This window comes from Nipponia nippon, unplaced genomic scaffold, assembly GCF_047370975.1.
Source record: "Nipponia nippon isolate SJK-2023a ecotype South Korea unplaced genomic scaffold, ASM4737097v1 scaffold_1, whole genome shotgun sequence".
Classification (NCBI taxonomy): Eukaryota; Metazoa; Chordata; class Aves; order Pelecaniformes; family Threskiornithidae; genus Nipponia; species Nipponia nippon.
In genome coordinates, this window is record NW_028262290.1 from 22,780,443 (window position 1) to 22,798,456 (window position 18,014).

Here is an 18,014-nt window from a genome sequence, read left to right on the forward strand (position 1 = left end):
CTTTCAAATGTTTCATTCCAAACTGCAACATAATAGAAATATCAAAACCAAGCTTATTGAAGTCCTTTGGTTAGATGCTGGTGTTTTGATATTTTATGGGATTCATATCAAGATGAAAAAGATTTACAGTGCTTGGTAATTCTGTCATATCTCAGTGAAATCAGTGATTACGTGAAACATTTCCACTCTCGTCTGTTCTGCTAGGAAGAAAAAAATCTATCAGTTTTAATGAGAAATAAGTTACCAAACAAATCTATACTACTCACCAACATTGACTGGACACTCCAGACTACTAAAGATGTCTTTCTCTGGTGGTCAGTTCTTACCACCAGCCTCCCATCATTTCTGTGACAGCTTCTCTCTGCACGGATGGAAAAAGACATGGGCTCTGGTGATGACAAGAAAACCCCAACAGTAATTTTGCCTTCCTTCTCTCAAGCTTTTCTTCCCTGTTTAAAGAAGGATGAGCAGTTCCTGTGGGCAACGAGGATCTCCCCGGCAAGTTGCAGCAACAGCAGCGGCCCAGAAGGACGAGCTGTGCAGCTGTACAGGTCCCACCTTATGCCACGGTGGCATGGGCCACCTTTAGCAGCGGTGAAACAGGAGCTGTGTCAGCCTTACTTTCTCCAGTGAGTCTGTCCCAGGGCCTCAGAGATTTTATCATCTACAGTATCCTCAAAGCAGATGTAAATAACCCGGTGGTTAAAATTGAAGAGCTTCTGGTAGCTTGTTTCTGCAGCACTAGCAACAGTGGTGAGCATAAGGAAAAGCTGGTTTAGGGCCGGTCACGGGGATCTGAACCTCTACCTGGAAATACCTCTAGGCAACAGGTACATCCTGACGTGCCACTCTAGAAGAGACACTTTCACCACTTAAGTATTGTGAAATATGAAGTTCCTCAATTTATGGATTTTTCTTTCATTCTATTTTTTTTCTCTTTTCCATGGCTGGCTTCCAATTTGGGGAACACCTGGACACAAAAACTGAATCAACCCCAAAAGAAGCCCATTCTGAAGCTACAAGTAAACTTCTCCAGGCTACATGAAGCCACAAGGGCTCTTGCCAAAGGGGGTTGGAGCTTCAGAGCAGTGATGGTAGCACAGGTAAACATGTCACTGAACTGCAGCTGCATGCACAGGAGGAAGAGCGCGAGACGTCTCTGTGAAGGGTTGTTACCCAAGATTTGTTTGAATTGATTTTCATCCTCTGTGGGTAATGATCAAATTAAATGGTTTAAGAATGAAATTTGGAAAAATTCTTCTTGAAGAAGGGAAAAAAGTTAGCCTTGGAGCTTGGTGTCCTCTCCCATGAAACCTGTGAAGTATCTCTTACTATGTGGAAGCAGTAATTTGACTGGATTATAAAACAGACCGGAAAAATGCACAAATGGGACTGACAAGCACTTCCAGTCAGCGGTGATTACAAAAATCCCAGCCCTCTCTGACCACATCCAGAGGGCTGTATTCGTGAAAGGGATCAACAACCAGATAAAATCATTGTTCTCATCATCTTCATTTTAGATGAAGTCTGAATCCCTCCATATGCCACTGCCTAAAATTTCAATTCTTTCCCTCCTCCTTTGGCAGCACTGTTAGGGTGTGAGACAGGGTCAGACAGTAACTTCTTGTATTACTGAGGAGTTTAAAATTAAGCCTGTGCTTTGATGAACCGTAACGATCACGTCCTATTTTGGAAGCATTGATCTCTGAGATGGCCCACATTCGCCAGGCAGAGCAGGAGATGCTCGGCGCCTCCCAGGCTCAGGTCTGTGAGGGCTGTGGCTTTGGAAGAGGCAATTACCTATGCACATGGATGTTGTGGTGATGAACAATGGTTGGGTTTGCTCTGGCACCCTGCCTCTAATAGTCCTGCCTGTGCTGGGTGCTTTGGAGAAGACCCTTTCTCATTTCCAGCTGGAGATACGGTGCTGCCGCAGCACATCCTGATGTGAGGGGTCCAGGAGACACCACCGGGTTGCATGGGGCCGTGCCTGCCACGTGCAGCAGCTGCTGTTGCTGCTGGCTTGGTGTTGCTACTGTCACCTTTTCCTTTGTGTCACACCTGCCTTGGAACTTGCCTTTCCTGTTTCTCCTCAATACTCAACAGCTCTGCATCCGAGCGGGACCTGCCCGGGTACTGCTCTGCTCTGCACCGGCGCTAGGTGCATAGCCGTGGTGAACACAGGGATCCAACAGACACGTAGTGACACATTAATGTCTGTGGTTGAGGACATGATTCACGGGAGGAGCACATCTTGCTTCAGGGCAACTCTGTCTACCAAAGGGGCAGGACGAACGGCTGCGAGAGGCGACCGCTTCAGCTGTCCAACACCAAGTGGGACCTGCGAGTCGCCCAGCGCCCCGTCCGGGGCGGCATTGCCTCCGGAGCGGGGACAGGCAGATGGCTCCCCGGCTGCAGTCAGCAGGCACCTTGATGGGGTTCACTCACTTCACTTCAAACCTCTACAGCAAACACATCCACTCCCCTCTAAATTTCCTCTGCAGCCAACGGAGAAGAGAGGTGCTCCTAGGGCATGGTTAACCTCACCAGCAGCTGTACAGCTTAGTCTGTTGGGTCCTCATTTCTCCCCACTGGCCATAAAGAAGGTGGAAGGAACTAGCCCAGGTGTGGGCATCACCGCTGTAAGAGCAGGTGAAGTGGGTGCTGCTTTCCGAGTCCCGAAGTGTGGAAACCGAGTCTTTGGATGTAACCTTACTCCGGTAACACCACTGGAAACGGTTTCCGTGAATGTATGTAATCCTTTCTGAAATGCAGAAAACCTGCTCTGAATCACGAAAGCTCCAGATGTTGCTATAGCTCTTGGACAGTTTTCCTGCTCCAGAAACTATATTGGAAGAAAAGGCTTTTCTTTAAATTAACAACTGAGTTTCTGCCATTACAGAATGTTTTGGAGCCCTTCCTGCCACAGCATCACACGGGGACACAGCTAACAAACACTGCTAGACCATCGAGTGCAAAGCTAGTCTAAACCTGTCAGGAATATCCAGGGCTGATTTCATATGTTAATCATATGTTGTGTAAAGAAGGATTTCCTAACAACTTTTTTTAAGTTAAACTGAAGATCTGGATCTTTCCTTTTTTCTGTGTCAAGGGACTAGATAAACCAGAATGGAAAATCTTGTAATAGTCACACTTCACGTATCAGCATCGCCTGTCAGTGTCACATCTTCTCTGGAGTGCCTCCTTTGCTGTGTAATGAACCCCTGTGTTTTAAAATGAATCTTTCTTCAAAGGAGCATCCTTGAGCTTAACATGTATTCCTGGTTTCTCTTAATTTATTGCTTATCTTTGAAGGAGTGGAGATCTCAGGGATCTCACCTTCTGAGTGCTCATGGCTTTTAGGTGCGATGGGTCATCTTGACAGGCGGGCAGGGAAGAGTGGGCCAGGCTTTTACGACGTAGCGAGGACCGGTGTCGCACTGTCAGGGGGTTCCCCCACATAGGGAATTTCATGGAGACTCTTAAATCATGGCCAGCCTGCTCTGCTCATCGTACTCACAGCAGCCATTGCTCCATCAACATGCCTCACATAGCCCATTTTTGGAAAAAGCTACCGAGGAAGTGTACAGACAAGCAATCCTAGCAATACCTGATGTCTTTACCTGTCTTATCCCAGTCACAAGCTGCACTGACAGATGACTTCACCATGAACGAAAAACATGTCCTTGATGTTTCCCCAATCTTTCAGCTACCAGTTTCCTCACAGACACAGGCTTAAATGGATGTGTTCAGCTATGAAGTAGCCATAGGAAAGATACCAAGTGTTAAGAGGATTAAAATATCATAGTTATGGCTACTTGGTACAGAAGTGGGGGATTTAACATGTGCACATTGACATCGTGCACCTGCAGCTTTAACATTTTCGATGGATTCACCTCAACTTTCTGGAGCATCCCCATGCAGAAAAACCACCTGAGGTGGCAGCACACCTGCATGAAATCTCTGCTGGCAAAACCCACCCTGAGACTAAGTGCAAAAGAGAGGACAGCCAGTGGCCCTGCCTCCAGAGGATTAGTCTGGCTTAAAGTTACCTTATTGAAATCTCAGCATGGGCAAGGTTAGAGCCCAAGAACCTAATTAAGATGACTGCAGGCATGTGCTAGCGAAGCAGCCTGGTCAGACCTTGCCTGACTACAGAAGTCAGGGCTTCAGCGCTTAGTGTGGACAGGACCTTCGTGTCGAGTCTTCCGGGATGGTTCTGGGAATGGCTTACAGTCCCCTGAAGCTGCACTGACTTCGAATGGGTTGTGAGGCATTTCCTGATGCTTCATGTATGGAAATGAATGTGGACTACAATTTTGCACCACAGTTTTTGGGAAATGTCCAGGCTGGCAGGTGGTGACGACTCTCTTACAGGTACCTGTGCTGCAAAACTTCTCCAGTGCACTGTAGAGGTTTCCTAGCAACTTCCTTCCACAGTCTTTGTGCTCAGATTTGTTTTGAGATGTGGGCCATCATAAAACAGTATTTCTGCCTATTTAAACTAGTTTAGTTCTTTGAAGCTGGCAAAGCAAGCGCAGTACAGCAGCAGTGTCTGATTTATATCCTTTTCAGCTATTCCCTCCAAAACTAACAAAAACCTGAACCAATGTAGGTGGGTTTCTTGCTTTTTTTTTTCACTAACCAGATCACCAGTGCATTGCTCAAATTGCTGAGCAATAGGAAAACTCCAAATCCATCTTTAAAAAAACACTACACAGGAGCAAAGTTTTCTCTGATCTCTGCATCTATTACATTCTTGCTGAGCTCTTCTGGCATATCTGAAACAAACAGATGTTGATCATGTGCTTTGGACAACTCTTTCCAAATACGTGAGAGACATCACATTTTTGAGCCAAAAATGCTCTTAAAAACAAGCAAAACCAAAGTAGTTAAACCATGCTGACCTTCGTGCACATGCATGTGTATCCAGTTTAAAATTGGCCATAGGTTTTAAGTCTGTAAATTCACTGATAGCATCCAGGTTTGAATACATTGGAGCGTTTATTCAGTATTTTGTACTGGCTCAGACAGTCAGCTTGAAATGACACCCTTAACTAGAAAGGAAGCGAGAGAACAATTTGGTGAGCAGAGCAAACTTTAAAGAGTTTGGGTGTAAGGGGATGCTGTAGAGAAACCCAGGTTATCCCCATCTCCTAGATGATGAGACATTATTATCTCCTAGATGACTGAGACATTATTTGTTACTGAAGTCATTCACTACACAAATACATATTTCTTCAAAGATAGCAGAGGGGAAAAAATTACCTCCCCCTGATTTAGCAACTGGAAAGCGAATGCCAAGTGCCTCGGTGTTTTCCTTGGCGCCTGTGCTGCTCTGTGAGCGCTCTCATGGAGAGCCATGAGCAACTGAAGTGCAAAAGGGACCGTGGAATCGAGTCCCCCCGTGCTGCAGCCAGACCCATCCCTGCCCTCAGCAGGATCCGTCCTTGCCCGACGCTGAACAAACCCCATATTCATGGGGCTTGGCATCCCACCTGGGCACAGCTAAGGCACAAACCCGGCCCTTCCAAAACCACCTTACCTGAACCCTCTCCCTTTCTCCCCAGGCTTGGCTGCCACCATGACTATTTTAACCCAGCCTCAGGCACCTCCATCAGAGATTAGCTGCACTTACACCCTGGTGTGTGTTGGGGATTTGCCAGCTCCTGCCGTTTGCCGTATTTCACTGCTATAAACCATGGGATTTCTTGCTCAGCACTAGTATTCGCACCAATGCGGCTATGTCAGCTGTTGGCATCGGTTGCAGAGATCAGGGCAATCTTCCAGAGCAGATCAGGCCTTGGATTTCTATCAAAACCCATCTGTTCCTGGCTGAGAGTTATTCCCACCACCTTTATAGCTGGGTGGGACAATGAGCTATTGAACCCACAAATTAGCACAACATGGAGCTCTTTTAATAGCCTTCCTCTCCAGAAAGTCAAGGCTGCTACCGTATCTTGTGTCCACCAGCCAGCCCAGCGAGCTAGGAGGACTTCTAGCTGACAGTGTCAATTGCTTTTAAAGTGTTACTGCACTGCTGACATTTGAAAAGCAATTTAATATTTCTCCCATGACAGTCACTTCAAATACTCTGGAAACAACTTGTATGAAACAGCGGCCAACAGCCACGATGTTTGTCTTTTCTGAGACGCCCGGACTGGATTTGGGTACAGCTTGTGCCGGGCAGGACTGCGAGGTGAACATCACAGCAAATCCGCCTCCTCCATCAACCTAAACCCACTTGGTAACCGGGCGTGTGCAGGAGAGTGAGCCTCACACCTCAGGGCCTGCCACAGGAGCCTTGTAATTAAAGAGCGCAGGGGCTGAAAGGAATTCACGCAGAGCTGCGGCAGCGGCGCTCCCTCCGCAGCGAGCCGCAGCACAAAGGGTTAACGCTCTGCTGCCTGCCTCCACAAATCTGCATAATGCCTTGCGTTTGGCAGCTCATTTGCATAATTTTAAATGACTCTCTTGTCTCGAAAATAAAATCTAAAACATAGCTTCAAAAATAAGTGGTAGATATTAACATTTCATATACTAAGAAGTCTCAGTTAAGTCTATTTGTCTGAACTCGTCAGTTGAGGTTGTAAAAATAATTTTAACAAAGCGGTGTCATTTCTTTATTGCCGAGCCTTGGGTGTTCTCTCCCAGTGCCATTTTGGCTACCCTAAATAAGGTGTAACGTGCTCACCCACCCCACACAGAGGGGCTGAAGCTGGCCTACACACTCAGACCATCCGGAGGGCTCAGCAGCTCCAGCCTTTGCGAGGGGGGTCCAGCCCACCCCTCTCATTAAACTGGAGAAATGATGCCAGCAGCTGGACACGGAATCCCTGTCATCAGCACGTCCTTATTGGGGATGGGCTCACCTCTGGGCTGCGGACGTGTACCCGGAGGTGCGACACACCGGTGTGAGCCCAGTGTCCCACCTCCCACTGCCACGAGGGACGCAGCACCCCGGAGGATGGACGCCTACATGTCCTCAGCTGAATCACACTCACAGCTCCACTGACTGCTGTAACTAAGCCTCCACTGACTACAGGGGGAGATTAGACACCTAAATTCAGGATATCGTCTGGATCTGATTCCCGCTCTGAGTTCAGTTGACAGCCTGTGAGTCGGTCTTTGCGGGCTGCGCCCCGTACCTCTCGGCTCTTCTCTCCCTCATCCGGGGAGACAGATACAAAGCACAGTGTCTGCTATTTGCAGTGATGTGTCTGAGTGCAGGAGAAGGGGCTATTAGCCTGAACTGGCACTTCAGCATGTTTTAAATCATAGTTTATCAGAGCAGCAGAATAAATCCTAGGAAATAGGAAGCCAGATGGATAAGACATGCATTTAACAGTAAACTCACCTGTCGTTATGGCCGAAGCCTACCTGAAGTCCTGCGCCAGTGCCTTACGTACTATAAACTTCTATACATTACTCAGGCAAAGACCTGTAATTTCTGCATTAAAAATTTACAGCATTTCTAAATGGGACATCCCAAACCAATGCACTTGTGCTCGTGACTTTGCAAGTCCCAAAAGCTAGGCGACACCAGGAGACATTTCCCATTTGATGCCACCTCCCCGCTGGCAGCGCGCCCGGCAGGCACTCTGCCCAGAGGAGCAGCCAAGGGGCCGGAGGGCTCACCGCCTCCTCCCCTGCCAGCTGGAAGGCACCGCATCAGGGAAAGCTCTAGGCAAATCTAACTGGGTCTAGGTAGCTTGTACAAGCTGTACGGGGAAAAGGACAGGTCTAGGTACTGAGTGCACAGATCTGTCAAATGCTAACAAGTTTCTGCCTGGCATGTTTAGTTCAGTTTTCCTTTTGCTCATAACCGAAATTCAGGTGAATTTTGAAGTTTCCTGCAAGTCATAATATACTGACTGCCCTCCTTCAGACTCCAGCGGCATTACAGTTTTCAATAAAATGTTTCAAAGATGATTTAGGGCCATCTTTTTCTATCTTTGCCTTTTTCAATAGCTAAACCTTTTACTTGACACTTCTATTAAAAATCAGACAAAGGCAGATACGCAGTATTAAACATTTCACCCCAAATAATTAAAGTCTGATAAATTTACAAACACCCCAGTTTACCTTGGTTTACAGCAGTAGGCAACATTCATTGCAAGTGAAACTACCTGTATGTTCAGTTAGTAGCAGGTAATCCTGTATTTGCAAATCCACCTGCAGTTTCATGTTAACTACCTACCTATCTATGTAAATACACGCACTAACACATACGCAGGTATATACAACAGAGAAGTGTTGCAATTGCTGTTACTCACCATAAAATGTTCATCCGTCCATTAACTGTGTCCGTTTCCTCTTACATTGCAATGGAAAAAAAAACCTTCCAGACTATTTATTCGTATTTTCTTTCCTCCATTAGTTTCACTGAAGCTAAATGTTACTTACCGAAGCAGTTCCCAACACAGGTCTCTGTGTACTGCATCTCCTATTGGCTCCTGCCCCCACTGCACTTTTTTTTCTCCCTTTCAGCACTGAAGCTCCATCACCATAAAAATCCTAAAACTTTATTTCATGGGACTCCCATCTGTTAGAGCTGCCTCTCTTCACATGAAGTCAGCATCTATTTTTTTTCTGACATTTAATTATTTCTGTGACTGGTTGTGATGACCCGCTGCAATTATGTTCTCAGCTTGGGAATATGCTACAGGGACATGGAGGAACAGTTAATAAACAGCCGTCCTATTCTACGTAAATGTCCTTAGTGATTCAAGGGGGGGAAAAAAAAGAAGAAAGCTCACAAGATTTTTAGCAAAATGGTGAGATCTTTCCTGAAAGCAAAGCCCATCATTTAAAGGGAATGGGGTAGTCCAAGAGATAAGAATGTCTTCACTCCTGGAAAGCTGTGTTTGAAACTGTGCCTGCACGCCTGTGACAGGAGTCTCTGGCTGCTGAAACGTGGAAGAGCTATTTCAGAAGGGATGGTGAGTTTGCAGCCTCTGTGTACGCTCATTCTGCACAGGCCAAATTTTTCCTGAACAGCCACTGTTTATCGCTTCTCAAATGACACAGCCTCTGGTTTGCTTAAAACGCCAGCTGTAAACAGAGGCTGCTTCGGAGCTGTTTCACGAGCAGCTCACTTTTCTCTCTGTGTGCCTGTGTTATCGTTCAAATCAGCAGTTTGGGCTTGAAACTCGTCTCCCTCTCACCACGCTCTGGTTCATGTTGCGGAGCAGCCTGAGAGCACACAACCTGGCCTCCTCTGGGGTGAAACCAAACAGAAACCTGCGCTCCTGAAGTGCAGCACAGTCTCTGGGAAAGCTGTGGCTGTTCAGTCCATGAGGCACACCTAGAGCTGGCCAACACAAACCCCCTCAAAGTGCAGCACTGCGAATCCTTGGGCACTCAGCACCCGTTGCTTTACGCTACAGTTGACTGCTGTTGAATTTTTTGACTTTTAATAATTTTTCAAGTGGAATTAAAACCAAATGCAAGAACTATCTACTATTTCTTTCTATATTATAAATAGCTGTGCATGGCAGGTGGCTATTTGATGGCAGAGCAACAGCAGCTAAAAAGTAGGCTACTACACGGAAAGGTAAATCCTGGCCCCGTTGGAGTCCATGGAATAATTCACTTCCTTTTGCCCTGGAAGGTCTCCACTCCTTTCCCTGCCAGAAACAAATTTACTCTGCAATAATTTTGGAAGGTAGTACATGAATCAAGGCAATACAGAAGTATTGCTGCGAATGCTGTTCACCCTCACAATTTATAAAGGCAATTTTTTTTCAAACCTGCCACTTTTGAAGGTAAATATGGTTAAGGCAAGAGTAACTAACCCAATCAAATGGAACTAACAGGGAAATAAAAACCCTTTTTTGTTGCAGTTAATCATCTGGGCTCGCTTGGCAGCCTGCAGACAGATGAGCAGGAGAAGGCGATTCCATGGGGAACCCAGACAACCTGCTAGGGCCACATGCCCGCCTTTTAGGTTGCTAAAGTTCAAACAAATTCTGTCTTTCCTTACAAGGAGCTTACAGGAAGCCGCTCTGATGTAAACGCGCACAACTCTGCTTTTCAGCTGCCCACATAGGAACACCTGGCCCAGGTGACACAGCCAACACGAAGCCTCAGAGATACACCCACCACGTACACTGCGCACACAAGCTCTGCCCACATCGCCTTCCAGGGACGGTCGCACAGGTGGCTGTCCACAGCCTCTGTTCCCAGGACGTTCAGCTCCCGCACAGTGCCCAGGATGCCTGGTGAGCTCCCCTTGTCACGCTCAGCTGCATTTGTCAGCAGACAGGTCTGGTCTACGCACACAAAAGCCATTACGTAAACTTTGTGGCTGGGCCTGGACAAGAAGAGATGTCCTGGATGCCTAGTCAGAAGGAAGAGGTGTTCGGAAGTGTCTCTGTGGAAGCTGGAAGAGAAGGATGCAAGCAAGGGGGCTACAAGGGCGAGGAGCAATGTCAAGTGATGAATCTGCCAAAACAAAATCTCAGTCTGCCAGATACTGGTGGATCTACAAATTCCACTGAATACTTGACAGAGACCTCACCTCAATCCCAGACATATCCTGCCAACTCTCCTAAACAGAAGAAAGTAACCCTGACTGTGTATTAAAGAAAGGAGAAACATGCAGAATCCTAATTTCTAGCCCAGGAGTCCTTCACTGCAGAGCTGGGGAGAGGAAATGCTGAGCAGCTCAGATAAGAAAGGGGAAGGGAGATCAGGTACCTGCAGTATTGCCTGATTTTAAACAGATATATTTCAGTCCATGTGCAGTAGCAAGTGTTAACATCAGCAGGCTGTGTGTCAAAGTGTCTAGCCCACCACATTAACTTCTCAACATCTGAGTCTCTTTCAGCCAAATTTTGACACGAGGTTCTTGTCTCAGAGGTCTCTGTTAGCTTAATTGACCCAAGCATCAGAGAGGGGGCAGAAGAACCGATTAGCACCACAGCTAAGGGAAAGATCGCAGCAGAGCTCAACCTTTTTTAGATGCTGGAAAATCCATAGGGCAGAGAGAAATGGTGTGTACACTATTAGACACTGAAGAACCCACTGTAAGAAAAACTCCACGGGAAACAAGTTTTCATCAGCTCTGAACCTTACTAAGCTACCTGCTCTTTTGTGGCCTTAAACAATACTTCTTAAAGACCAGCATCATTTTGTGCACAAGACAAATGATTTGTCTATTATTACAGTGACCTCTTCACTTGACAGCCAGGTACAAGTTAGAAAATAAGAGATTATAAACACTTAATAGCTGGCATTAAGATGAAGTTTCAGCCATCATAAATAAGCAATGTATAAAAAAATCAGGCTATGACAACCTGGGACACGAGCACGGCAAAGCGCAGCCCAGGACAGCAGAAAGCAAATGGCTGGCAGCGCAGCCATCCTCAGCTGGAATTGTCTGATTTCTAGTGTTAACTTGCAAACTATGCAGGTACTTGTGTTGCAAAACACACGGATGTGTTTTAAAAGCCTGATGTTCCCAACCCCAAACCAACTACTCTTACGCTATATGTAGACAGAGGGAGAGCAATAGGCAGTGAGGGACCTGCGTTGCTTCAGTTTGTGGCACCAGGTGCTGGCAACAAAATTTCTTTCTTTGCAATGTACTTTGTTGCTCACTACAGGAACTTCTGCTCAGCCTTGGGAACAATCTAGAAGCTGCAGTTTTCTGCACAGCATTCTTGTTGACATTTCCAGGAACGCCGGCCTCATTTCTTCCACAGCAAAATACAATGTTATGCGGCCAGCCTGATGTCATCGCTGTTGACATCTGGAGTTAACAGCCTGGAAAGCATGCACTGGGGCTCTCCTTAGCTGCCTAAAGCCTCTACTTCTGCTCAGGGCCTCCTCCCTGACTTCAGCACGCCCCATCAGCCACAGGCACCGCTGCCTGTGGTACACCTGACAGCATCTGCTTGCACTGTTTACAAAGCAAAGTCCCTTGCAGTCCTCCTACCCTAATCCTCCCATCTCTAGCAGGTCCCCTCCCTTTAGAACTAACAGACTTCCAGGCCTGCAGCTGTGCAGTGAATTTAGCTAGCGGTCAGGAATAAGTCTGTCCCGGTGCACATTATTCAGAAGCTGTTTTCCATGGGAAAGTTCCCGATCTACTGAAACCGAACATTTGTGGTGCAGGAGGCTGGATGAGATAACCTTCAGAGGTCCCTTCCAACCCATGAACTTCTACCAGTCTGAAAACTTCAGGAAATGCTGACTGTCATCAAAACTCAATTTCAGACATGACAGCAATGATCCCACAGGAGTTATTTTATATGGTATTTCCAAGCTGGCAAAAACTCTTGCACAGACAAGTATACCAGCAAGGAACTTGTTCTGCTGGTTGGGTGTTGGTGTATTTATAGCTGCACCTTCATAAGGAAGCTGCTGCTTTATCGGTAGGCCTGAAAATAGCACCATCTATACACTGAGGAGTTGTGCAACACAGGGAACTAAATTTCTTAGGCCAAGACAGAAGTCCTGTCTTAAAGAGACATTTTGTAAAGAAAGAAAATGTAGTTTGGTTCTTGATTTTTCTCATGACTTGGTAAATAGGAATTTTTAAATACCATTTCAGTATTGGATGTTGGCATCCAACAGACTTAGACAATCCAGAGGACTTAGAACAAGGTTTTTATTTTGAAGTTGTTAAAAACCAAAAGTTATAAGCATGAGCAGTTCTACTGTCAGAAAGCAATTCTATTTGGAGTCATTTCAGATAATTAAAGGATCATCAAACTCTGTTACCTGCGTGATTACCGTCTAAGAAATGCATCAGTGGACAAGACAGGCATTCAATGTGTTACCACTTCCTGGTACTCCAAAAGTCAACCAGTAAGGTGCAGCCTTGCATCCTCGGTAGAGAAGTACGGGTGCTCCTGACAGTGCACTGGAACTTCCACCATGGTACAAACTCCTGTCAGAATCACAACATCATCAGGTGAACACTTGGTTTTGTGTCCTCTCATCTATGCTTAAGATTAGCTGCCATTTTAGTCAGCAGTATAAATTCTTAGTGTGAACAAAAGCTGACATTTGCACTACTCAAGTTTATTCTGGCTCCAAGCACAAGTTCCAGTGGATTCAATTTTGATTTTTTTTTCATTTTTGCTTATGCTGAGTGTTTGCATTTGCACAGCCATACACAATGGCTAAAACTGGGGTTCAGTCATAATGTAAATAAAGCCACAAAAAAGGATTACTTAGAAATGCCAGCAGCAGACTGCTGAGCCCTAACAGACGTGTGCCCCCTTTGGGCTTTTCCAGCTCTTTTCCTGTCTTTTATCTAATAGGTTTCCATAATCCATTAACTTTTAAAGCTTGCGTGTGAAGGGTGGAAGGAAGAGAGTAATGGAAATCTCTTCCTTATACCTAGCCCCCAAGAGAATTCCACTGAACAAGTCATGTTATTTGGAAATGTAAACATTTTGGAGAACTAGATCTTGATCCTGAGACCAAACATGTATCTGGAGCTTCCTAAACCCTACCAAAAATTCCTGAAAACATTCCCAAGGATGCAACAAGACCTACTGCAGGAGTTCATGTGGTCCATCTTCCTACAGTTCAATGGAAAAGAGGAATGACTGTCAAAGACAAATATTCAATTTTTGTCTGGAAAAAAATGATCAAATTGAGATGCAAGGTTTTGCAGGTGATTATCAAAACATGCAAGTGATTCTCATAAAATGACTGAGGTCAAGACAGCTTAGAAAAATCTCCCACTGCAATATACGACATAAATGTTTTCAGGAAAAGCATAAAGATTGCTGTTTAATAAAAAAAAAAAAAGAAGAAAAAGCAGATCAAAGCTAACAAACTTTGGTACAATCAAATGTAGAACTAAGTAATCCAAAAACTCTTAGCTCTGTCCTAACAGGTAAAAAAAAAAGGTAAATCATGGATCTACTCATTTTTAAAAGCCCAGCTACTGTACTGTCTCATTACCAAACAGAATGAGTCCTATTCCATGCCTTGTGTATTTCCAGAAACCTGTTAGGATTTTCCTTACAGTATAAGCTAAATGACTTACTTGTATTCTTGAATCCTTTTGAATATCACTGTCACTTGAGAACAGAACATATGGGAAACAGTGTCTAAGTAACCTGGAACACATCAACCAAATATTTCTTCTCTTTACCGCTTTTCCTCATGTTAATGATAGTTGTATTGAAAAAAACTTCACAAACTCCTCAGATCTTTGGGCTGCAAGCAGCTACGTCAGCTGATTCGTGGATTAGCTCCTTTCAGTGCACTGGAGAAAGAGCCAGGGAAGAAAAGGGAATGGAAGATGGGAAGTCTCAAAATTACTTAGATTTGATAGTGGAGGAACAGACATTTCTAGGGTTTATGATTACACAGCTTCACAAATGAATTAAAACTCATGTAACTAGGTTCTGGAATTTTTTTTGTATCATTATCATGGGATTGCCAGCATTCCTCACATGCTAAAAAATTCCAAGCCTCTTTTCCAAATTTCTGATTTCCTGAAAATAAGCGACAGCAGGCTGCAAAAGCAGCAAATTCCAGTAAAAAAAAAAAAAAAAATCAAAGCTGGGTACAATCCCAGCCAAGGTGTTAGTTTCTATAGAAACAAGTGGCTGTTTTATTGACTTTGTTACTCAACTTTCAGCAAATTGAGATGCTAATTCGTTGAAAGCAGCCCCATTTGCAAGGTATGCTCTCCGGGAACAGTGCGGTTCAAGCCTGCCTGCCCGGAGGGAGGGGGCGCAGCCCGGCGGGCGCGGAGTGCTGCACCGGCTTGGGAGACGACTTTTCGCGCCGATACACCACCCTTCTCCCCGAAGAAGGGCGGGTAACTCGGGCGGGCGGAGGGAAGACTGCTACTTGTAGCTGGGAATTACAGAGCAGGCAGCCGGCTGTGGCGAGGTGGTGGTGAAGGGCAGTGGGTTTGAAGCACGCCTTCGGCCACACGTGCCCGCGGGGAAGCCCTGCTGAAAGCCGCCGCTCGGGGCCCCCGGGGACAGACACGGCTTCACACCTCCCCCCCCCCCCCCCGCTTCACCCCCGACACCGCTCCGGCGGGCCGCACGCGCGCCGGTCCCGGCCGAGGGTCCGGTGACGGCCGCCCCGCCGTGGGGAGCAGCGAGCCGAGGCACAGGCCACTCACGGGGAACGGCTCGCCCCAGCGCGAAGGCGTTCAACGCGCTACAAGGCCGCGGCGCGGCGGGGAAGGCCGGCGGAACGGGCCGGGGCGCCGTGGCCGCCTCAGAGCCGGCCCGGCCCGGCCCCGGCCCCCGCCGGCCGAGGGGAAGCGGCGCCGCCCGCTCCCGCCGGGGGGGGAGGGGAGGAGCCCCGTCCGGCGCCCAAGGGAGCCGCGCGCGCAGCACCCCGCCCCCGCCCGCCGGCCGGGCGGGGAGCCGCTCTCCGGGGCACGTGGTCTTTTACGTCCCCCGCGCATGACGTCACCGCGCCCCGCGAGGCCGCCCCGGCCAATCGACGGCGCGCTTAGTGAAGGGGCGCCGCGCGGCGGCGCGCGCGCCAGTCAGCGCGAGGCTTACACCGCGGCCGCGCGCCGCCGCCCCGCCCTCCCCGGCGCGGCGCACGGAGGGAGGGAGAAGGGCCCGCTGGAAGTTAAGATGGCGGCGCGTGTGTGAGTGCGGTGCGGGCCGAGCCTCCTCCCGGCGCCGTTGCGGCGGGCTCCTTCCTCCTCCCGCCCCGCGCCGCGGCGAGCGAGCCGAGGACTCCGCCGGCGGCCCCGAGCGGCCCCGGGGGAGGGACGGAGGCCGAGCGCCCCCTCCCCCGCCGCCCCCCCGCCCCCATTGTGTGCCCGGCCCCCGCCCGCCCGCCTCCCTCCGCCGGGGGGGGGCAGCGGCGGCGGCGGCGGCGCGGAACATGACCTCGATCCACTTCGTGGTGCACCCGCTGCCGGGCACCGAGGACCAGCTCAATGACCGGTGAGGGGCAGGCCGTGCGGCGGGGGGCGGAGGGGAGGGGCCGGCCTGGCGGGGCTCGGCCCCCTGTGGGTGAGGGGAGGGGCCGGCCGGAGCGCGGCGCGGCGGGGGCGCCCCGGGGGGAGCGGGCAGCGCCGGCCGCGGGGGACGTCCCGGCACCCCCCCCCCCCCCCCCCCCCCGCCGCGCCGGCGGCCGCAGGGCCCCGGCGCTTTTCCCTCTCGCGGGGGCCGGCGGCCGGGAGCGGTGCGGGCCGCGCCGCACGCAGCCGGCCTCTCCGGGCGGCCGCCGCCGTAAACTTTGCCCCCCGAGGAGCGGGGGTGGGGGTCGTGACCTTCGCCGCGGGCCCGCCGCCCCGTCGCGGCCCCGGCGGGGACGCCGGCCGGCGGGGGGAGTCCCGGCGTCGGGCCGAGGAAGTGGGCTCCCGAGGATCCCTAGCCGGGGACGAGGAGGAGCGAGAACGTGTCCCTATTAATCAGAGAGGGAGCGAGGCAGACAATGCGGATGGGGGATCGCGGTGTGTGTGAGGGAACGACGGGAGCGAGGATAAAGAAGACGCACGCCGGGGATGTTACAGGCGCACGTACCGCCGGCGTGCTCTGCCTTCCCCGGCGTGCACACGGTTTTTTTAAATAAGAAAGGAGGCCCGGTCTGCAGATGACTGATTGTGTGCGGCTTGGCTGGGATGGGAATGACAGCTAGAACAGAAGCGCAGTCTGCTTGGAAACCTCGTAGCGAACTTTGTGGTGGATCGGGGGAGAGAAATTGCAGGCTGGGGAGAAGCTAGAATGCTTGGGAGAAAATAAATCCGTGAACCGAATTTTCTTCACTGCTTGATGTGTATTTGACAGCACTCTGTGTGGCTGTCAAATATTTCTTCTGTAGCAATTACTAATGCTATGTGTTATAGCTTGTAGATTTTGCTTGTGCTCTTTTATATAGAAATTCTTAAGAAATGTGTAACTATTCATCTTTAATTTCTTACAAATTTACATGTGAATAAATCAAGATCTTAAATCATCACGGGATAGAAACCTACATATTTTTTACGCTATAGATAAATGTTATTTAATTTTTATAAATAGTATTTAAATATTTATAAATCTTGAAAAGTATGGGCTCTTGGTTATATTCTTCTGGTTTTGATCTTAACAGGTTTCAGATTAGGTCAGGGTCCAGCTCACTTCCACTATTGTTTATAGCTAGGTCACTTTTCCTAGTCCAGTCTTTGCTGAGATGCCTCTGTTAAAACACAGCGGAGGTTTGAGGGCTTATGATGAGGAAAATAGGTCACTGTAAAGATAAAATTTCTGCCAAACTACATCATCCATGCCCTTAAACAGGGAAAAGAAACTTCTAATGATAAAATAGGTCCACAACCTGAAGTGTGTTACTGTGGAGTGAATTTTTTTTCCTTAACCTGATAATACACTTTACAGGATCCTGCTTCCTAGGAGGCCTACCATTTCTAAGGGATTGATGGGCTTTCTCCGCAGGAATGCATTCAAATTTGGCATACATCATCTTCCTTTAGAGTGACAAACTGAGAGGTGATGCTGTACTAGGAGTTCTTCCACTTCTTCATTGCGCTGTTTTGACTTAGGGTAAGATCTAGGACTTTGAACTTGAAAGGACCCCAGTGGTTTTTCTTTTTCTTTTTTCTTTTAAAAAATGTTGATAGGCCCTTAGAAAACATTTAGCATGTAATTATCACACTTTGCTCAGAGTGAGAGAGCTCCTCTGTTTTTTCTTTAATGTCACCTGTTTTGTTGACTTACTGACGTGAAATACGATGCCCCTTTCAGTCTTCATAATGCTTCCCAATTTTTTTTCCCCTTCTTACCACAGCAGCAGCTCTTACAACTTCTGTTTGATACAGGAAGCTTCATAATGTGTGGTAATTAATATATGGAGAAAGCTGCAGAAGTGCTATTAAGTAGTGACTTATTCTGAAAAATCAAGTGGCTCCTTGATCTGAACTGCAAGTCATAAGTTTCCACTTCATAAATATAGTTTTTCTAGAAGTGCGATAGCTGTGTATCAGAACTTGTAATGCAGTGAAATCAGAATGATTCATAAATAGGGTTGAGGCGCTCACATATGTGCTGGAAACGCCAGTTCAA

General features: G+C 48.0%; 1 protein-coding gene and 1 long non-coding RNA gene across 4 annotated transcripts in view; one reads left to right on the forward strand and one right to left on the reverse strand.

Moving 5' to 3' along the window:
- Positions 1-12,728: 12,728 nt before the first annotated feature.
- On the reverse strand, positions 12,729-15,225 carry LOC148057263 (uncharacterized). The gene is made up of 3 exons (XR_015699385.1): positions 15,110-15,225; positions 14,012-14,233; positions 12,729-12,898 (listed from the first exon to the last, which is right to left on the reverse strand). It is a non-coding gene; the product is annotated as an uncharacterized LOC148057263 (long non-coding RNA).
- A 309-nt stretch (positions 15,226-15,534) lies between these two features.
- The window catches only part of UBR5 (ubiquitin protein ligase E3 component n-recognin 5), a 95,473-nt gene continuing 92,993 nt past the window's right edge, over positions 15,535-18,014 (forward strand). For 2 of the 3 annotated variants that reach the window (XM_087748372.1, XM_087748380.1), the window contains exon 1: positions 15,535-15,896. In XM_087748372.1, coding sequence (XP_087604498.1) covers positions 15,835-15,896 — 62 coding nt within the window. In that variant the 5' untranslated portion in view covers positions 15,535-15,834. The remainder of the gene's footprint in view (positions 15,897-18,014) is intronic. The other variant, XM_087748389.1, reaches the window with a different exon arrangement.